This window comes from Netta rufina (genome assembly GCF_964035555.1).
Source record: "Netta rufina genome assembly, chromosome: 10".
Lineage (NCBI taxonomy): Eukaryota > Metazoa > Chordata > Aves > Anseriformes > Anatidae > Netta > Netta rufina.
This window is the reverse complement of record NC_140133.1, coordinates 16,924,991-16,946,296: the sequence shown is the minus strand read 5'-3', so window position 1 is coordinate 16,946,296 and position 21,306 is coordinate 16,924,991. Positions and strand designations below refer to the sequence as shown.

The following is a 21,306-nucleotide window of genomic DNA, read 5'->3' as shown; positions in this document are numbered from 1 at the left end:
GGTGCCAAGCATCGTGGCTCCTAGGTGGGGCTGCACATGGCTGCTGGATGGAGAACTGAGCTTCTGCACACACCACTGAGCTCAGCTCAGCACGTGACTTGCATTAAAAACTGAGCGAAAGCTTTGTTCCAGCTGCTGTCCCACGTCCCTCAGGTCTGAGTGCTAGGGCTGATGTATGGCCTCTGTCAGAGCGAGACCGGGAGGCTTGCTGCATTCGCGGGGAAGACACGATCACGAAGGCTCCATCTCCACAGCAACATCACAAAGTGAAGACAGTTTTGCTTCTCCAAGGCCTCCAGGCACACTGGTATTCCTGGTTCCAGAGGCCTGGCTGCTTAATTAAACCTTAGTCAAATATTAAATTACACCATTTGTAGAAATCTAATAAATGAATCTGCTTGGAACCCTGCTAAAACCAACAGTCTTCAGGGCAGAGCAAGAGTGTACAAAGCTTTCCACCCTGGACGGGTGACAGGCGAATACAGCTGCTTCTGTTTTGAGTGCAGGCTGCAGTTATCCTAAACCAGGCTCCCGAGCCTTATCCACAGAGGTGGCATTTGCAGCCCTGTGCTTTAGCTGCCCCCCTGCTCTCTCCTCCTGCTTTGTGCTAGCGCAGACCTTTTTGAGGTTCAGCCTCAGTGGTGAGGAGAGCTGGGCACCTTCGGGGTGCTTCAGGCCTCTGAGCGACTGCCTGACTCCGCTGATCTCAGAAGAAACCAGAGGAGCAGAGTCCTGGAGCTGTGCACGGCACCTCTGCGCTGTCCCGAAGGTGGAGCTGTGCAAGAGCAAGCAGTTTTTCTGGTGTAGACAACAGTGGATGTACAGACAGATGTGCAGTAATGTCTTTCACTTCCACACTTGTTTTCTGTTGCATCTCTGCCTGTCCCAGTCTGCCCTCGCAGCCCAGCACTAACCGTGCTTGCTCTTGTCCCTCAGATGATTTCCCCAAGCCTCAGATCATCATCCAGCCCGAGACAACGGTGGCAGTCCTCGGCAAGGACATCCGCTTCACTTGCTCGGCTGCCAGCAGCAGCAGCTCCCCCATGATGTTTGCGTGGAAGAAGGACAACGAGATGCTGCACAACGCCGAGATTGAGAACTTTGCCCACGTGCGGGCGAAGGACGGGGAGGTGATGGAGTACACCACCATCCTGCACCTCCGCCACGTCACCTTCGCCCACGAAGGCCGCTACCAGTGCATCATCACCAACCACTTCGGCTCCACCTACTCCAGCAAGGCCCGGCTCACTGTTAATGGTGAGTAGAAAGCTGCTTTCTGGTTCCTGCCCTCACCCTGAGGTGGTTCAGTTCTCTGGGGCCTGCTTTTGGCCAGTTGTAACCCTCAGTTACTCCTGAGGGCCCATTCCTGCTGGTGAGAAGCTCCCAGCCGGTTCACACCAGCTGCTTGCATCGCTGGGTGCTGAGAAATGCTGTGTGAGGTGCACGTGCCAGGCTTGTGATGGCTGCCATGCAGCCAGGCACTTCTGCACACTCTCAGTGGCGTTACTCACCTGTCTGTGGCTGTTCCAGAAGAGTCTTTGCCCATGGGAATGAAAAAGGATAGAAAGAAGAGCGATGATAGTGATGGAAAGCTCTCTGTAGGAGGGATAGTGGGGTTTGGTTCAGGTTAATTACAGAAGAAAAGCAGTTCTGATCCCAGCTCTAACGATGCTGTGTGGGGGCACCTTGGCCAGGTACATGCTGTAGAAATGTGGGGTTAGCCCTCAGCAGCTGAGATGTCCACCCGTGTCCATGTCCTGCCTAGGAAGGAAAGCAGTTTGAACTGCCTGGAAGACGGCGCGTTCCCCAGGGAGCTGCTCACCTCTCTTCTTGTTTTTCTCCCCCCAGTGCTGCCCTCCTTTATCAAAACTCCCCACGACATCACCAGCCGGACAGGGACGACGGCGCGGCTGGAGTGTGCGGCTGAAGGAGACCCCACCCCGCAGATTGCCTGGCAGAAAGATGGGGGCACTGACTTCCCCGCCGCCCGGGAGCGCCGCATGCACGTCATGCCCGACGATGACGTCTTCTTCATCACCGATGTGAAGATCGAAGACATGGGCGTCTACAGCTGCACAGCTCAGAACCCCGCGGGGTCTGTGCTGGCCAACGCCACCCTGACTGTCCTGGGTAAGATGTCTTAGTGCCCCTGAGGGACCAAGTGGGAACGGGAAGGGATTGCAGTCCAGGCTCTCTGGCAGTTGCAGACATAGAAATGGGACGAAGAGGTGGTACTTAGTCTGTGTTAATCTTATTTATTTCACCCTTTTACACGGTAGTTAACTAAGGAAAAATACCCACTAATTAAAAGAGGAGCTTTGAGTCACATTTCCTCTTGTGCCAGGGAAGCCCCTCTAACCACACTATTTCCTGGCTGGGAAAATTACTTCAAGAGGAAATTGCACTCCTTCTCTCAGGCCCTACCAGATTATTCATGTGTCAGCCATTACCCCTGATCCTGGGGCGTTTCTTTGCTGAGAAGACCAACGCCAGCTGGTTAAGAGAAGGCTTTGGTTGTGATTTGGTTGTGACCTGTCGTGGTGTGCTCCTGGGCCATGGCCACACAGCGCATTGCTGTGTATTTGTCTGCAGAAACACCAGTTGTGTTCAGTACTGTTAGAAGAAATTGTCCCACCACAATAATTAATTTTGGCATTTATTCCCTGCAGAGACACCGTCTTTGATCCACCCGCTGGAGGACCACGTGGTGTCTGTAGGTGAGACCGTGGCTCTCCAGTGCAAAGCCACGGGGAGCCCACCCCCGCGCATCACCTGGCTGAAAGGCGACCAGCCCCTGGTGGTGACGGAAAGGCATCACTTCACCTCGGGCAACCAGCTGCTCATCGTCAGGAACGTTATCCTGGAAGACGCAGGGAAATACACCTGTGAAATGTCCAACACCTTGGGGACGGAGCGTGCGCACAGCCACGTCAGCATCTTACAGTCCCTGGGCTGTCGGAAGGACCGCACCACGGTGGGCATCATCACCATCGCTGTGGTGTGCAGCATCGTGCTCACCTCCCTGGTCTGGGTCTGCATCATCTACCAAACCAGGAAGAAGAGCGAAGAGTACAGCGTCACCAACACAGGTACCTCGCCTCTCCTGCTGAGGCTTTCCTTAATCTTTTGTCTTGTCATGCTTCCCACTGAGGCCAGAGTGGCATATCGGGTAGCCACAGTCACACTGGAAAAGCAATTGGCTTATCTCTGTGGTTCTCGTGGCTACCAAAGCTGGAACCAGCATTCGCTTGCTGCTGAACCATGCTTAGAGCTGTGTTTCTCACCTTGGCTGGCTCTCCAGATTGGTCTTTTCTACTTGGAAGTGTGTTTTTTTTTCCCCTTGCTTTGCTACTTTTGATGTTCCATGACCATAAATGCTAACTCTCGAGACAGTCTAGTCTGGATTGTGCCCATGATGCTGGGAACCTGTCTTCTTGGGAATCTGTATTTTCAAAGGCTTTGTATTCAAATCATTGCAAAAATAGACTTGGAAGCTGGAAAACCCTTTTCCATGTTGCCTGTAAGAGCTGTTGTAACCCTGCTGACGAGGGGCATCCCTTACTTTTTGGGCAAAGAAGAAGCGGTGTTTACTGCTTCCTGCTGAGCCTCAAAGGGGATCATTTGGTGCAGTAAAAGTAAACAGTGCAGTGAAGAAAACCTCTCCTGCCCTCAACTTTATACAGCTTCTGTACAGAAGTGTGGCAGAACCAGCTTAGGGTTTCCGTTCCCTTCTTGGCTTTGCAGCCTTGCTGTGTTACTGCTAGCTTTAGCTGTAGTGTGGCACGGTGTTCTGGAGACGTGAGCTAGGTAGGAGGTATTGGGTACCATGTGGCTGGTGCAATGTGTTAGTGGGATTTTCTCTTCCTTTTTATTCAGTCCTGGTGTATTTGAGTTTCATTTGGTGTTTGTATGACAGAGGTGTATGGCATTTTGGTGTTTGTATGACTGAAATCACCTGATAAGAAGTGGGGAAAGCCCAGGGTAGCTAAGGGGGGGCTCAGACGGCCTGCTTAAGCGAATCAAAATGCCCGCTCCCCAGAAGTCTGTTGCTTATGACTTTGCCTCATTTGATTCGAGTCCTCGGTCTCCCATTCTGAATTTCTGGGGATCAGGATTTGCATGTTCTGAAGAGGCAGCTCCCCTGCAACCTACCTCGTACTGACCATGCCAAATGCAAACATCCAGAATGGCTTAGCAGTGCTAAACCTCCCAGCTTCGGGCTTTGAAAAGGCAGGAGCAGGGACTCTGAGGGGCATGGGGTATTTTGGCAGCTCAACTCTAATTCATTGCACTTAGGGAAAACAGCATGGTCCCAAATAATAATAATTTGGTCCCAAATTCCTCTTGCATATGTGCTTTTAGATGCAATGAAAGCAGAAGCCTTTACGTCCTACTAGGAATTCATATTTCTCTACTCCCATTGCTCTAGATGAGACTATTGTGCCTCCAGACGTGCCGAGCTACTTGTCTTCACAAGGGACTCTTTCTGACAGGCAGGAAGCGGTCGTCAGAGTAGATAACCAACAGCCTAACGGGCACGTAGACAGCAATGGTGAGAACCAGTTTAATTATTTCTTCTGTAATGCTGTATCTGAATTTGATATGAGGAGGGAAAAATCACAGTACAAAGTACTTAGTGCTTGTTACGAGTTATCTGAAAGATCTTCACCATGTAATTCTCCAGCTACTGCACTTATGCAAAACAAGGATCTGTCTTTGGCTTTACAAAGCCACCCTCTCCCAGTAATAGCTGCATTTATGCATGGAGACTGCTTCAGAAACTGCTCAGTCAGGCCCTAAGGAGTACCTTTTTGCTAATTTTGGAATAGTTCTTTGGCACCAGAGCTACCCCTGGTTAAGCTCTAGTAGAGAACACATTAGCATTGCCTGTCCCTGCCTTCGGGCTTAGAAATTAATGCTGGGATGTTACAGTATTTAAACACAGTACATTAGGGAGGAAAAGGTAAGTGTTCTGCACTAAGATTCTCCTACGATTATGCAGCATTTATTCTGTTAAATGTTAACTTAAACTTATCTATTACCTCCATTGCTATTTTTCTCCCTTTTGGAGTTTTTATGTTAGAAATGAGGCTAACAGCCATTCGGCTGAGTGCAGATGGTTGTAATCCTAAGCCAGATGGTTCATTTGTTGCAGGTATGTGTCAGACTGATGCTGGAAGGTGTCCAGATGTTGAAGCTCCCACTGTAGGCTGCAGACAGCCAAAGCTATGTATCGGCTATAATAAAGACACTTGGAAAACTGAAGACATGGCTGATGGAATGCTTGTTCCAGATAAGACAGGTACAAAACCCATTAATCTGGAAAGGTATTTCATGTTTGTACAGATCAGAAAGCCCTCCAAGTCAGACAGCATTAAGACAAGAAATTGTTACCTTCAGAAGAAAAAAAAAAAAGCCCAGAATGATTCTCAGGTGCGAGTACACTAAATTTACTTTCTCCTGCTTGCTTTGATCCTCTATCAAACTTGGATAGTTTGAATTTGAGGAACCATCAGAAAGAGGCAGACTAAAGCTCGTGATAGCCATGGCTTGCAGCTGGCTGATGGGTATTTTGATTTGAGCTAGTCCTGAAAGCACTTTCAAACTGAAGGTGTTAAAATTTTTCATGATCTTTAAAGGGGCTGCCAACTTCAAAGCTCAGCATTTTTTTAAAAATTTTTTTCAAAATTTAAATGTTGGTTTGGGCACTCCACCTGATTATCTTCTCTTTGCCAATTTCTTGGTTCTATTTTTAGGATGAGTTTTGTGTTCTTGTCCTGTATTGTAGTATCCACAGAAAAACAGCCAGTGAGACACATTTTATCTCCAGGAGAAACTGTGAAGTTGAATAATGGAAAGCTGTCAAGTGCACTAAGAAAGTTAACTTTCAAACCTTAGAAGCTCCTTTCATCTTGCTGCTTTGAATTCTGCTCATCTGTTATTCCCACTGGCAGTAATAAAGCATCTTGAGATAACAATACGTTTTGACAGTGATCCCTGTAAAGCAGCAGCACAAAAATAAGAAAGGTAACTTGGTATTATAAAACACTTATAGAAAAGTTTCACTTTCTAATTCTGCCTTGACTAGAAAGTTTACAAAAGAGATAAGCACGTAATTATTTAAAAAAGTCATCACCTCTTAGGAATTAAACCAACCAAACAAAAGCTGCAAAATAAACGCATTAATTGGAACTACTTTTTGTGATAGGACAGCTACCGAGTTCCGAAAACCACAAGTATTTACTAGCCCTGTATAAAACCCAAGATGTGTCCATATTATTTAGTGAGAGATTCCCACACTGCTGAGGGACAGATGAGCTAAACAGAGTTGCCTTTTCCTTCCGCAATTTGTGCGCTCCGGTGCTGACACATTCCAGCTGGTTGACCCCCGTTTGTTGCTGTTCTCCCTTCCTCCCGCACAGGCTACGGCCTGCCAGTCGTGTGCGCGGACTGCAGCGGCAGCACGGACAGCATGAACGTCCACATTTACCCCAGGGAGCCGGAGTACTACTCCGAAGGCCTTAAGACTCTGGATAACACCTACCACAACGCACTGAGCAGCAAGGAGCGGAGCAGGAAGAGGGCTGCAGGCACCGGCCTTCTCCACCCGCAGCAGTGCAATGGGATCGCCAGCGGCAGGAGGACGGAAACGGACGGGACCCTCTACCCCAGCAACCACGACAGGATAGGGCCCGGGAGCACAACCAGCCCGCTGCTAGCAGACAAACACGGTACGTCGCTCCCCTGGGATGTCTTCCTCTCCCCAGCTGTTCCACAGCATCACTGGGGTTACATCAGAGCAGTGTTTTTTAACTTCTATCAGCTTCTTAAACTTGGCTCGAGAGTACGAATGACAGTGGCAGGGTTGGTTTTATGAGGCGCACTGTCAGGCCGAGCCGGCTGGCTCCAACCACCAGCTAACCACACTGGTTCTTTCCTTTTCCGCAGGCTCTTCACAATCAGTAGCAAAGCCTTCAGAGCTTAACAACCTGAATTTGGTGAGAGCTTCACCATCAGGAGGGTCACTAAAGCAACTGAACGTGCTTCCTGAAGCTTCCCCAACACTACTGGATTTGCAGAGCGAAGCAGAAGTGAAACAGGCTCTCCTGTCCAACGGCTACGCACCCACGGCGTGCGACTCCATTCCTGAGTTCAAGCCACCAAACAGATCAATAGACTGAGAGGACAGACTGCCATGTGCAAATTAACAAACACGCTATTATTATTATTATTTTTTTTTGCACAGAGTATATAGGCTACTTACTTCTACCTCAAATCCTGAACTGATGACCTGTCAAAGGCAACACAGCTGAGGTATGAGAAACAAGCTTGTATGGGGAACAAACTCCTGTTCGAGCGTCATCTGTCTGTACATAGTTTAAAACTTCCCTGAGAAGTATGAAGCGTTCAAAAGTTGACTTGCATATGAAGCACATAAATGCAAGGGATTATTGTGTAAAGAGAAAAGTATTTGATACAATTGTACATAAGAGTTTTCATATATAAATATATATATATAAATATATATATATATATCTTTTACAGAGGCTATTTTAATCTTTAGTGCATGGAAAACTGAGTGAAATTTTACAATTTTGGCAATATTGTTTTCAGTATCAGGTTGCTGTTAAACTTTGTGAGAGAAATAATTCTGGTGCCTTAAACGCATAAGCAGAACTTTAAAAAGCCAGACTGTTCCAAAGGGATTGTCCTCTTTTCAATGGAAGTTCCTTTAAATCAAGGATCAATTGGGTTACTTAGCACAAATTTCCTTCCCCTTTGAAATTTATTGCACTTAACACATTTAAACAGAGATCTGCAACTGTTTCAAATGAAGTTTATATGAAAAAAAAAAAACAAGCAGTGAGAAATTACATAGCAACCTGATTTTCTCCTGTTTGTGGAAGAACTTAAATTCCCTTAGTTTTCAAAATTGCAGAAAAATTAGTATTTGAACTGTGACTGCGCTACATTAGAGTGGACCACACAAGCAGCACTAAATAATTCAGCAACAGGGCAGAGCCCCAGAACTACCCAGCTATCATGGCTGGTGAACAGCCATTACCAAAATAAATAATTCATGCAGTAAACTGTGGGGTGGTCCCAGACATTGCACCCTGCAAAAGCCTCCTAGCAGAGGGCATCATCTGCCCACACGTGCTCTTACAGCCCTGCTCACCTACAGAGCCCAGTGCAGACATTTCCCCCCGGACGGACGCAGCTTCACCTGTACAAGGTGTGTTTGGGAGCCGGCCTGGCCCTGTGAAGCAGAAGGAACAACCTTGGCCAGTACGATGCATTTGCTACCCAAGAAAAACACATCTATTCTGGAGGGAGTTTGAACCCGTGCAGCTGTTTTGACAACAAAACCTAGGCCAACAGCTGTACCATGAATTCATACAATGCTTTTACCTTTTTTTCCTACAACCCAGCATTAGGCTTTCTTGTTTGACACCGTTACCCTGAGCTGCAGCCAGACTCTTGATGTGAACGTACCCGCCTCAAATGAATTACGGTGCTCCGTGCAGCAATGCTAAGCAATGCAGAAATACCCTCACTTAGAAGGGAAACTGTATTTAGGGTTGAAAGTACTTGTTTAAATGGAAATGTCTCAAATATTTTGGGGGTCTTTTAAGTTCATCCATGAACGGGGGAAAAAGAAAAACCTACGTTGGTGAAACAGATCTTTGTCACGTCTAACTTCACTACAAAGCTTTTTATTCCTGGAAAGGCTGCTTTCTGTTGGTACCTGTGGATGGAGGACTCCCTTCCAGCTATTTGTAATTTGAGTTCTGCTAATACGCGGTTGCTAACCCTGGTGATGACTACTTTGGGGAAAGGTTTTTTTGGGGAGTTGTTACTTTTTTCCTTAGGAGCAACACAAATGCCAGTCCCACTGAAGCAGAGTCTAGTGGAAATCCACCTTTGTTAGGGCTGTGGCTCAAAACAAGCGTTAGAAATGGGGGCAGAAAAGCTGCATTTGGGGTTCAGATTCATTACTTCTGGATCTGCCTAAGCCCTACCACGCAAAGAAGCTGCACGCTGCCCTGCACCAGCACAGCACCCATTCGTTTTAAGCTGTTCGTGCCCAACCTTAGCTCAAGAAGCCACCACCTCCCTTCAGGGAAGGACCTCTCTGCCTTTTGCCTAGCAGCTGGGGGCAGTCTGGCCCCAAGCTATCCCCCTGAGCCCCCCGTTAATGAAGCAAGGCGTAATTGAGCCACGTACCTGTCTGTACCAGTCCTGACCATTGACGCATTTGCACTTTGAGACAGGTGGCTAGCGATGTTGAGTGCCAAGCCTACTCCAAGCAAAGGAAGAGGACGTTAGACAATTATAAACCGAGCGCATTTTTCCCTTTAGTCAAGGGCTAAAAGAACCAACTGACGGGGAAAACAGTGGGACCGGGAAGAGGGGGAAAGACCGACCCAACTGCCTCCTTGGGCTGGCGACGCGTCATCACCACTGCAGACACTAAGCATATTTGCCACGTTAACATTTGCAAATGATGTTTCTAAATAAAGTTAACTGCCTAACGTTATGACTTCCACTAAATATGTGAATTTGCTGCTTCTAAGAGGCAATGTGAAAGAGGAAGTATTACTTTTGTGTACAAAGTTATTTATTTATTAGAAAATTTGGTACAATGTTGTACATTGACAAACATGTAAGATATTGAAGTGTCTAACAAATGGCATTGAAGTGTCTTTAATAAAGGTTCATTTATAATATTACAGCTTTTTTGTTGAGTGAGCTTTTGGGAGTTTCAGTTGAAAATTAAATAAAATTCTAATCCATTGCTACACTCTTTTCTGTCTTTCTCTAATGAAAACGCAGAGTAACTGCCAGAATATCTGCTTGTGAAATTAGATCCCCAAATTTAACATCAGATACTGCGGATCAGCGTGAGATTCTGGCAGTCAGGCTTGTGGATGGGGTGGAATTTGGGGGCTGCATTGAAAGATACAATAAAGAACTCATACGAAATGCACTTCTAAGATACCAGCTGCGTAAGTATCTGGCAAGTACCCTTCTCCTGGCACCGAGAGCAGAACAGATGGGGGTGGGTTAGTGTGTAAAAAAACCAGGGCCAGGACAGCCCCAGAGTCAGCTGCAGTTTTGAACACCTCTGGCTTGCTCAAATCCAAACCCCACCCTCTACAGAAATTCCAGAAGCAGCTTTGGAGATAAGCATGAATTTTTGCTCCAGCTAAAGTCTCAACTCAATTTCTGTATATTATTTACAAAATAAAGTATTTCCTTCTCCAAATTCTAACCTTGAATATAACGCAGCTTTTCTGAGACTACACTGCTAAATCCCTTAACACATTAAAGTACTTTAAAATGGAAAAGCAAGAGCCTTTAAGAAGCTAGTGCCTTGAGCTTCAAGTTTTCTTATCCACATTGTCCCAGTAACAAAATAAAATGAATTTTTCAAGTTTCAGTAAACTTGAAATAACTGCCAAAACGTGGCTAAACCTCAAGGCAAACAGACAGGATGGGAAAAGAAAACAAACACCGAGGAGCATTTGCCAAGTTCCCCCCTAGTCCCATCACCAAAGGTGCCATTTGCAGCGGGCTCAGCCAGCTGCGTGCACACCAGCCCCTCGCCACCACTCACCACTCTGCTGGGGAGCAGAGCCAGTCCCTCAGCGCGAGGGATGAGGGAGCAGCGTGGGGGCTGCTGGAAATGCTGAACAGGTCGGAGAGGCCAGCCTGGATACAGCACCTGGTTTTGGCAGCACAGCTGGAAGGCGTTGGGGCTCGCTCAGGTGGCAGCACCACTTTGTGTGGCAAGAGGCACGTGTCCAGGTGGGATCCGAGCCTTGCCTCACCTGCTGAGCGTTCAACCTCGGCAAACTAAAGCAGGAGCACACGCTGATTTGCAGGAGCACACGCTGATTTGCACAGCCATTATTAAATTACCACAGACAAACCACCTTAATACAACAGCATTGCAACAGTCTCCCCCCACCCCATGCACTGTTTGCCAAAAATTTGGCTTTTTTTTTTTTTTTTTAAGTGGTGATGACAAAACTGGTTATGTAAATATTAAGTAACAACAACAACAACCCAGTATTTGGACCCGAGGACTACGAGGCGTGATTACTTTCAGCTCAAGTAATTAAACAGCCCAACTGCAGCGCTAGCCCCCTCAGCTGCTTGAAGAGCTTTAACAGAAAATATGAGTTTGCTTTTAAGACTAGGTAATAAATCTCTCCCCCACCCCCTATGCCCCTAAAATCGGGCCTGCTCTACATAAAGCTTCATAAAAGACACAGCCGTGGACGTGCTGTGCTGTGCCAGGGCAACTGGGAGATGCAACCAGCCAAGATCGGACTGGGTTGAAATTCCCCATTTTAATTGAAGCTAATTTGTAAGAATTACGGCCTTTGTTCCGCACATTTGACTCATCTGCCAATTATCTTGTAAGTTTTGGACTCCACAAAGCCTGATTGCTGTGTCAGGGGATGACAGGGCAATAAAACAGCCCCCCTCATAACTGATGCCCATGGCTGTGTCTCGGGGCAGCACTGCCCATTGCTCTGGGCTGAGGCTCTAACCCTGGCTGATCATTTTTTCCCCATGTTCTGGTGATCATTTAACCCAATAATTTCACCACCCGTTCACCAAGCTTGTCCCAGCACCAGCCTGGCCCCACAGCTCCTCCTTCCCAACAGGAGAGCAGCACCAGAGGTTCCCTCTGCTTGCCAGCAGCCCCCTGAGCCCTTTGGGTCCGTCCATATTTCAGCAGGAGAACTTGTGTGCTCTCCCTGCCCTGCCTTCCCGGCCTCCCTCCTGGGTTTTACCATTTCCAAACTCCTGCTCCTTCAGCTGCTGAGGGAGGAAGACCTAAAAAAGGCCCAACTGCACGTCTTTGCGGAGGCACAGCTGTAAAATAATCCAACCCCGGGCTTTTACTGGAGAAATGTGAGTCTAATTAATAAAGCTGCACTGGTGACCAGGCAGGAATGCTTGCTGTGCACCTGTAGGTATAAACAGGAATATAAACTTTCACAAATATGGCTCAAATCAGAAACAAATGGATTATTGTCTTTTACAAAGAGCCCTCCCAACCCGGAATACTTTCAGTGCTGTGGGAGGGCAGCAGGCCGTAACTCTATCGGCCCCTTCCACCAGCAGTAAAACCCTCCCCGCGTTACGAGGCAGGTGCCACCGAATTATGAAAACTTGCTTTATTTCAGCCTCCCCGTGATCCAGAGGTTCGCAGAACACTTCCCCTGCAGGAGTTCTCCCAACGCCTTTCTCAGGCACCGTAATTAGCTGTTTACCCCCCAAACATCACTTTTTTTTGGCACGACTCTCCCGATGACTTCACTCACTTTCCGTGCAGGAAAATTTCACGTTTGGGAAATGGGATTATTTGAGGATTTACTTTTCTCTAACAGCGAGAGCGGCGCTCGGGCTGCTCGGCAGCTGCTGCGGGCACGGCAAGGAGGTGGCAGAAGAGGAAGGGCTGCGCTCACGGCCGGGCTCCTCCGGCTCTTCGCAGGACAGAGGCAGGAGCTGGGTCAGAGCAGCAGCTCGCGCGTCTTCTCGTAGGTCCCCAGGAAGATGAACCCTCCCAGGCTGATGGCTGCCATCCGCGGGACAACACCTGCAAACAAGCTGAAGGCAAAGGAAAGGCGGCTTCAGGGTGAGTGGCTGCTGTGTGGCTGCCTGCAGGGGCTTCAGAAAACAAAGCCAAGAGAAACTGTCTCAGATAAGAAGTGCCCCGTGCCCCGCCAACCCACCCAGCCTCAGCAGAGGTGCGCTGAGGCCAGGACCTGCTCTCTCTGCCAGGAGCTACCCCACCACAGACCCAGCACCACAGCCAATCCCCAAAAACACTCGGCAGAGAGGGAGCAGGAATGGCTGCGTGATCAGCCACGACGGGTTTTAGGTGCCTGATCCTAACAGCTCTTGGAAGTTAACAGGAAACTGATGCAAAGCCCATTACCCTACACATCTAAGCTCGCAGTTGGTCTAATAACTCCAGGACAGCCCGGCGTATCCTCCCCGAGGATTACAGGCTTCATTACAGGCTTCCTTCGTTGCAAGCAAGGATTAAACACCAGGCTCGGACCTATTTGGCTTCCTCTGCCGACCGAGCGCCCGCACCGCGGGAGGCCTCATGCAGCGAGCTCTGGCTGAGCTGCACAGGGACGCCACTGCCCTGGGCTCTGCCACCGAGCCCCCACTGCTCCTGCCCACCTCAGGGCCTCGTGCTGTGCCCTCGTGCCATGCCCTGGGAGAAAAAGTGTGCCCCGAGCAGCCGGGGTGCTCAGCAGCTCTCGCTGCGCTGCTCAGGGCGAGCCGTGCCTGCAGGAACTCCGCTTTCCGCTGTAATGAGCTTCGCTCAGGAGCCTGGAGCACCCGGGCAGATGGAAACATTTTATGGCTTTACTAGACAGCAATTGGGTCTATTACCATAATGACAGCTTTAAACCAGAGTAATTTGTACAAGGCATGTACGGACAGAGCGCTGGTGGGGTAAATCCTCCGGTGCAGCACCCCCTGCGTCAGGCAGCCCCAGCGCAGGAGCAGCATCGCCAGAGCTGCACGTTCAAGACCAAACAGGGGCAGATAACTGAGTTACCCGGGAGCTGCAGCCCTGGCAGCACCCACTGCTGGCCATCACCCCCGGGATCCCTGGCCCTGCTCCATTTCCTCACCTGCCCCCACGAATCTGTCCCCCGCAGCCCCTCTGCTGCAAGCCTGACCCAAACCAGACCCCTCCGGGCCACACCAGCCCCATCACCTGATGAATTTTATTCTATTTTTTTTCCCGCTGGCCCCTTGCACGAAAAGCAGTCGGAAAAGCTGCAACCTGCGGTGGTGGGAGGGCTCCATCACCCTGCTGGTGAGAGCAAAGAGCCACACGGATCCGTCCACCTCATCCCTGCTCCGTGTCCTGCAGGCTGTCCCGGCACAGAGCGGGCCTCGCGGCGTGAAGCAGGGGGATTTACTAGGTGCAAAACAGGAAGCCGAGCCCCGCGCTCTGGTTTTAATAAGGTGGCAATAAGCAATGCATCTTTCTGCCCCTAGAATTCCTCCTCTTCAAATACTAGATTTATTAGAGACGCCGTAAATCAATTCGTGTTGCAACTAGCCAAAAAAGCCTGACATTTTTATTGTTTTTGATTAATAGATTTATAATTGGCAGCAGGCATGGCAGTCTCAGCGTTTATTTTTCCCAAGACTTTCTTCCTTTTCCTTGTAGCTGACGCAGCTTGGCCTACTTTACGTTTTCCTTCTCCAGATCACTTATTGTTTTGATTTCGATTGCGTTGCCTTCCCTTTGGTCCCAGGCCCCGGGTACTATCTTTAGGCAGAGTTTAATTTGGGGCTGTTTAGAAAAGGGCACTGCCGAAACACCCTGAAAGGAACCCAAACGCACATTTTCTGCTCTCTGCTTCCCCAGCCGACCCCCTGCCTGTTTATGCCCTTCGGTGCTGACTTCCAGCGGTAGCACAAGCGGCCTCGCTTCTCCCAGCCCCCCTGAAACCAAGCCCTGGAGCCCACCAGGAGGACCTGAAGCTCGTCCACAGACGGGGCACCTCGAGGAGCAAACCCGAGAGCCCAGCTCTCCGTGCGGGCTGCTGGGGGCACGCAGCTGGACGGCTTCCTGCACTGAGTGTCCAGAACTTCCTGCAATTTGTTTTGAATTATTTCCCACATGTGGAGAAAGAGGGCTGAACTTTTTATTAGCCGTGGGAGCAGAGATCAGATGTGAGGAGAAAGCCCTCTCCCAGCACGCCAGACCGTACGCGCTGCTTCCAGCAGCAGTTTACAAACGTCACAGCAGCACCCCGAGAGCATCGGCCACACCAAGAGGATGAAAAGCCTATAAAAATGACAGTGAAAAGCACCAAGAAGGGTTCCAAAACCCTTCATTTCTCTTCCAGCCCCAGGACAGGTGGGACACGGGCCCCACCAAAGGAAGCACAACCACACCTCGTGGACTGGAGGAGCCTGAGCTGGCTGCAGTGAAGGTGTCACGCTGTGTGTGCTCCCTGCGAGAGGCCAACAGGCACCCTGACTTGCACTCTGAGAGGGCAGGGGAACAGAAATGAAGCAGGTGCCTGTAAAACCTAATAATAATTTATAAGCCCCTGACACCTTCTTCAAAAGCTCTCAAAATGTTCTACAAACGCTTGAAAAGGATTTTTTTTTTTTCTTCACGATACTGCTCCAAGGTCAGGAGAGTGATTCTCATTCTCAGAAGTAAAGCAGGGCAGGTGAGAGATTGGATCAGCATCACCCCAACTTCTCATACTGGTCAGCAGAAACCCAGACCAACATTTCTACACACCAGTGACAGCAGGAAAGCAGCTGGAGAGCTGCTCTGGGGCTGCTCAGATTGATTCTTTGAGCTCGAGCTGAACGAGATGTCTCCAGCCTCCCTGCAGCTCCTGTCCCTGCAGGAGGCACTTCTGGTGCTGAGCTACTGCCCGGTGAGGCCAGGCTGGGAGTGCTCCCGGCGTACAGCCCCACACTGCTGTGCACAACACACGTGTTCCTGGAGGTAAGTCCATCACGGGTTATTGAACACAAAGCCACCTTTGCCTCAGAAGTCTGGAGCTAGCCTTAGAGGCTCTACCAGGGAAATATAAAAAAATAACACCATTTCTGTGCTCCTCCATGGACACTGCTCCCAGCTGGTGCTAGAGAGAAGATACCGGACCGGAGAGACCTCAGCCTGACCCAGCACAGTTTGTGCCTACCTGAGGGGTGCTCCCGGGCCCTGAGTTAAAAATCTTTCCTGTGTGACATCATTTAAATACAAGCAGACTGCCCCGTCCTCTCCCTCCCCACCCCACAGGCAGAGAGACAAGCCCTGAGCTGTGCTGCTTCAGCGTGGCCTTACCCTGACAGTCCTTGTGTCCTCCAGATGCCTCCGAGGGCAGCCAGCACGTTCCCGCTAGCCGTGGCGGAACCAGCCTGCACCAAAAAACAGCAGAGTCTGAAAATTGTTGCCAGAGAGGTTTGGTTATTTACCGAGCTGTGTGTCCCTGCTTAGTGCCACCTTGCAGCAGCTACAGGGGTCCTAATGGTCTGGGTCTCCTGGCACAGGCTAAAGCTCACTGTCTCCAGCAATGAGGCAGAGGGCAGAAAGGGAAAAGTAGGCACAGAAGAACAAAATAATCACTCCAAGGTCACAGAGCGGGTTAATTACAGGACTGGGGCTCCAGTCTCCTCTGCACTACACTCTGCTCTACGTCCAGCAGCTGACTCTGGACTAAGAGTTAATAAAAACACACTCTAAAAGCACCAACAATTGATTTCACTACTCACTGACTTCAAACCCGAATGTTAGCAGCCTGGGATTAACTTAAAAAATACAAATTACAAGTAATGGTTAAAAAACATGAGTGGTGTTTTACATGGGGAAATTACCTTGAGTGAAAAACAGGACAAACACCAGAGCAATTACATTACATGTGTGATCTGGTTAGCGTGCAATGACAAATAATAGATGCTGCTGGAATGGTCTCAGAACATCCCAAGGCACCATCACCCCCCTGCCAGTGCTGACCTGGTTGCTGAGGACAGCAGCAGACACAAACGAAACCCAGTTCTTAGAATTTTATCACCGATGCTGCCCAGAGGCAAAGAAGCTGCACCAGGTACAACGCCGGAGTCACAACACACCGAGGTGTGCACAGCTGCGTGTGACTCAGCTGACAGGGTACGTGTCATGGAGAATAAACAGCCCTTCACTGAAAGATGTGAGCCACAGGGTAAAAACCATCCTCACACACCCCAGGATGCCTGACCCCTGCCAACACAACGTCTCTTTTCAGGGCAGGGAAGGACGTTAGGAACACCCACCCACTGAGGGCTTTTAGCTGCGTGGCTGCTTAGCTCTGCTCTGGGTCAGTAAGAACGATGGGGATAGTAGATTTACTGGCAACTTATCTGCTTACTAAAGGTATTAGTCTTACAAGCAATTGTCCTGCTTTGGCTGGCAGAACTAAGCCACCATGATCTCTGTGGTTTGAAATTTTCAGACAGAAAATCCAGTGCTGTGCTGTCCTCAAAAACCACACACACACACACACACACACAAAACCATTATCAAAACTACACAGGAACAAATTCCTGGTGGGATGTTTAACTTTGGGTGTCGTTGCGTAAGACCCTGGAAGCCTCGAGTCCAGCACAAGTGCAGGCCCTTCTCAGAGAGCTCCTTTGGGAAGGGAGCAGAAGAGGAATTCAAGGAAATTAACACAATTTCATTAATTCTGCGTGTGGTACCTGCTTGCATCTGTCTTAAAGGACAAGAGCTGAAGTCATTATTACTAGGTGCTGGATTTCTTTCTGCTATGACCATTCCCCTGGCATGTCTGCTGCTCTCCTCCACTTTTACCTTTGCCAACATAATTCTTGTCTTCGCTACGTCGAGAGGCGTGGTGACGGCAGCTGCAAATCCACCTGAGCAAACCAAAACATGAAACACAAGTGAGACATTGTTGGCTGAGTAGGAACGACACCCTCCCTGTAATTCCCATGGCTGTGGCCAACACTGCTGCGTTATTAATGCCTACAGCATGTTTCCTAGGGGCAGAGTCCAGGTACATTTGGTGAAGGTGAGTGCAGCCCAGCCTGCTGTGCTCTGCCTGGAGAACTAAAGTCTGACCATTCAAATTTTAGAAAGAGTGAGCAAGGAAGATGCTCTGTGTCTGCAGCACTCATGCTGCAGGGCATCGCTGGCCACAGGCAGCAGAGAGATCAGGTGTGAATGGCAGCTGTTAGACCTGGGATTCTGCCTCAAGGAAAACGAGACAAGGCACAGCTCTGGACAGAGCTCATCCCCAACGAAGATCAGCTGCATTTTGGAGAACAACAAGGTGAGTGTGCCCGCAGATCTCAGGAACTGTCAGGAGGCTGCTGCCACAAGTGCCATCTTCTCCTCACAGGCACTTTTATTCTCTCTAATCACTCCCAAACGTCACCCTTGGAGCTCATTACTTTCACTCAGAGCAGCCAGCTCAGCTGTGGCTTTCTTCCCAAAAGCCAGAAATCTTAAGCTTATCCATGTGCATGTCTCACCCACAAATGTGTGTGTCTATTTCTCCGTATTTTAACCCTGTGGGTACAGCCTGGCCTCTCATGCTACCTAGGGACCAGCTTTGCTGGTTTTTCTCCCAGGCTCTTATTCCCTTTGCCTTATTTCATCATCCTAAAATTAACTCTGAGCTCTCCCTCCTCTCTTCACAATATCCCAAGCAAGTAATTCATGTTGTGGCACAGACGAAGAGAAAGGAACTTAAAATGCTGGAGCAGCACAGTGGTAAGCAAAGAGAGAAAAGGGACAAAAGGAGGGAAGAAAAAGAGAGACTCGTTCTGAAATTTGTCTCGCTTGTTCCCTCCTATTTTTTTCCTCTGGAGCTTGGATAAACCCTGTATCTGCTGCAGCAGGGAACAAAGCGATTCCAAGGGCTGAAGCCTACAGCGTGCCCAGGGAATAAGCTAAAAATAATCTGTTTTTTTTTGCTCCAAAAAAATTGTTCTACGGAATGTAGAAAAATTGATCCTTCTTTTCTTGGGACGGGAAGGGGGAAAGCATTTCTTCTAACATCTGTCAAGTAATGAAAAAAAACTCTCTTCCCCACCGGCTGGTGATTCTACCTGCATCTCTTTCTGTTACCTTGGCTGTAACACCCGAAAACCCTGCTTTATGTCAGATGGGGAGAGGCCAGCTGGCACCCCGGGGTGACTTCTGACAGCTCATTGAGGAACGTCCCAGGACAGCTCAGGACACAGTGAGGTAGATGTGCAATCCCTTGGATCTCAAACAAGAGGAGCAGGGAAGCTCCTGAACCACCCAAGCCCGGCTTGGAGCAGCAGCTTCGGCTCCTGTAAGGTCAGCCCATCAGCTTCACCCTGCCGGAAGCTTTCTAGCAGTGATACCTCATGAAAAGGCAGAAAAAATGGGTTGTGTTTAAGAAACCAAAGCAGAAACTATGAGCAAGTTAAAGTAAATTCCAGCCCGTTCTTGGACCTTCTTTAAGGTCACGAATCTTTTCATTGTGAGCCAGTTTTTGACTAAATGACCCAAAGGCTTGGAGAGAACGATCGGGTTAGGAACTTGGTACTCATGTCAGCAAAGTATTTTTAGAGCAGTAAAAATAACCTCCATGGAAAAGAGTGGGGATTTACAAGTTTGGATGTAGACGTCCTTCCTTCGCCCGCAGCGATCCACGAGGCTGTTGGGCCTGTATCGGGCAGAGATCTCAAAGCATCGCTCGGCTGCGGAGGTGACAGCTAATTTCCCTTATCAGACCCTGTTAATTTTTTAGGCACTCACTCCTGAAGGTCTCTCATTAGCAGAAGCTTTGATCTGCATTGACGGAGTGATCAGAACAACCGATTCCTGCGGATACGACGTTCCCCAGCACTCGCAGCCCAGCGCCTTCAGCAGGCCTGGTTGGTTGTCATTTTTCCCCAGCTAACATCTGGATGTCTCAGACTCTTTTGTTATTAACATCTCTATGTTTCTTTTTCCATCACTGGGAAGTATTTGGTACAGATTTACCAATCAATTTAGAAAGACAACAGCAACAATAAAATGCTTCATAAGCACAACAAGCAGCAGGATAGCAGCTAAATTAAATGCAAGTTTGCATATGCCTGACAAAAACACCAGATTAAAGCTGGCGTTTGTTGGGAACGACATTTCAGTGCAGGCAACGAGTCTGAAAAATTAATTTCCTCCAGTCTTAACCCTAAATGTCCAAAGTAATTTTAGAATGAGCTCTTCAATGCTACTGCATGGAGATCCCGGGACAGGCTGCAGTGCTAGCGGGTACTGTGCCATTCCACCTGCCCTAGGTGGGAAATTCAGCATACAATCTGACTGCTTTCAGTCATCAAACTAATAAAATAAATCCAAACGAGTACAGCCAGAGTCTACTCAATCAAAACAGCAGCGCTGTGCACTGGCCTGTCCAATACTCAGTAAAGGCCAAAAGATCTTTACCTGCCCTGTTACTGATTTAGCCTAGTCCTGCTGTCACCAAATTCTTCAAGAGTTGCCACACAAGGCTGGAGTCCACTCAACAAGCAGAAAAAATAGGTATCAGAGTATCAGGGGGACAGACACAGTCCAAACACATCCACCCTGATGCTCCCAATCATTCTCCCTCTGCAGAGCTGACAGAAAGGCACCTCCAGAGGCAGCCCGTGCCCAGGCGGGCGGACTGACTCACCTGCTCGCTCCTGGAGAAGGCTCCTTTTATCCCCTGCCCTAGGAGGATCTGTCGGTGGCTTGGGCTCAGCAAGTAGGCATAAAGATGGATTTGCACATGGGAAAAGGCTCTTGGCTTGTTAATACTCCTAGCAGAGTGACAAACTCCTCTGTTGGGAAAATAAAACTCCATGCTACTGGAAAATTCATTGCCTGTCTCCCAAGAAGTTACAAGGGATGCTGTATATTCACACATCTCAGCTGAACGGCCCCAAATTTACCAAGTACAGGGTGTTAAACAGAAAATCCCCCTGCTAGTCACACTTTCCCACTGACCAGCTCTTGATGGAAGTGCTAGAGACAGACAGTCCCTGTGCTGAGGCCAAGCAAAGAGAGCAATTTCCCTAGATTTGGCAATAGGAACAAGGAGCCTTGGAGACTAAGATATTCCCCTAGGTTCCTGTTGGCATTTCCTTTTTAGCTGTCACATGCAAATCAAAATTGAGAAGCATCAGAACAGAATGAAATACTTCACTCGAGAACAATAAATAACCCGAGGTCCTAGCGGTAAGGTGGCTCCTGCTGAATTTCCTGCTACCACAGGGAAATGCCCCACTGGTTCCTTGGGACACTCCGCAAGTAAAATCCTAAGAAGGGAGGAAGACAGGTTATTCTTCAGCTCCTGTATCTTTTTTTTTTTTCGGTATCATTGCAATTTTTCCTCACCCTTTCTGAAGGGACCAAGGAACCCTTCTGGCCAGGCCTCGCAGGTTTCCGTCGCCTTGCTGGACCCCGGCACCCTCATCTGAACACCAGCCCTGTCCTGGAGGCCAGGCTTGTCTCAAGAGGTAGGAACTTGAGTCTGAGAATTAAAATGTATTTGTCTGAATCAGCCCACCTTGGGAGAAGGAAAAAAAAATGCTGATTGAGTTGTATTACTGCCTGTCTTCATTGCTGATTTAGGATTAAATCCCAAATTCTCATGGAAAAACTTCATAGCATTGGTCTAACACAAACTACTCACCACCCCTCACAACACCTTACACTGACTGACTGCCTAATTAACTTTTTCAGAACTTTTTTCAAGACTTTACCTTTTTTTTTTTTTTTCC

At 48.7% G+C, this 21,306-nt stretch overlaps 2 protein-coding genes across 2 annotated transcripts in view; one reads left to right on the top strand and one right to left on the bottom strand.

Moving 5' to 3' along the window:
* The window catches only part of LRIG1 (leucine rich repeats and immunoglobulin like domains 1), an 85,198-nt gene extending 75,395 nt beyond the window's left edge, over positions 1-9,803 (top strand). Inside the window, exons 13-19 of the mRNA XM_084292997.1 lie at positions 937-1,257; positions 1,849-2,130; positions 2,670-3,089; positions 4,430-4,552; positions 5,156-5,302; positions 6,423-6,731; positions 6,949-9,803. Of these exons, the coding sequence (XP_084149123.1) occupies positions 937-1,257; positions 1,849-2,130; positions 2,670-3,089; positions 4,430-4,552; positions 5,156-5,302; positions 6,423-6,731; positions 6,949-7,181 (1,835 nt within the window). The 3' untranslated portion in view covers positions 7,182-9,803. The remainder of the gene's footprint in view (positions 1-936; positions 1,258-1,848; positions 2,131-2,669; positions 3,090-4,429; positions 4,553-5,155; positions 5,303-6,422; positions 6,732-6,948) is intronic.
* Positions 9,804-12,182: 2,379 nt separating this feature from the next.
* SLC25A26 (solute carrier family 25 member 26) overlaps positions 12,183-21,306 on the bottom strand; it is an 82,094-nt gene continuing 72,970 nt past the window's right edge. Inside the window, exons 8-10 of the mRNA XM_084292515.1 lie at positions 17,375-17,439; positions 15,872-15,945; positions 12,183-12,630 (exon numbers count right to left, since the gene is read on the bottom strand). Coding sequence (XP_084148641.1) covers positions 12,534-12,630; positions 15,872-15,945; positions 17,375-17,439 — 236 coding nt within the window. The 3' untranslated portion in view covers positions 12,183-12,533. The remainder of the gene's footprint in view (positions 12,631-15,871; positions 15,946-17,374; positions 17,440-21,306) is intronic.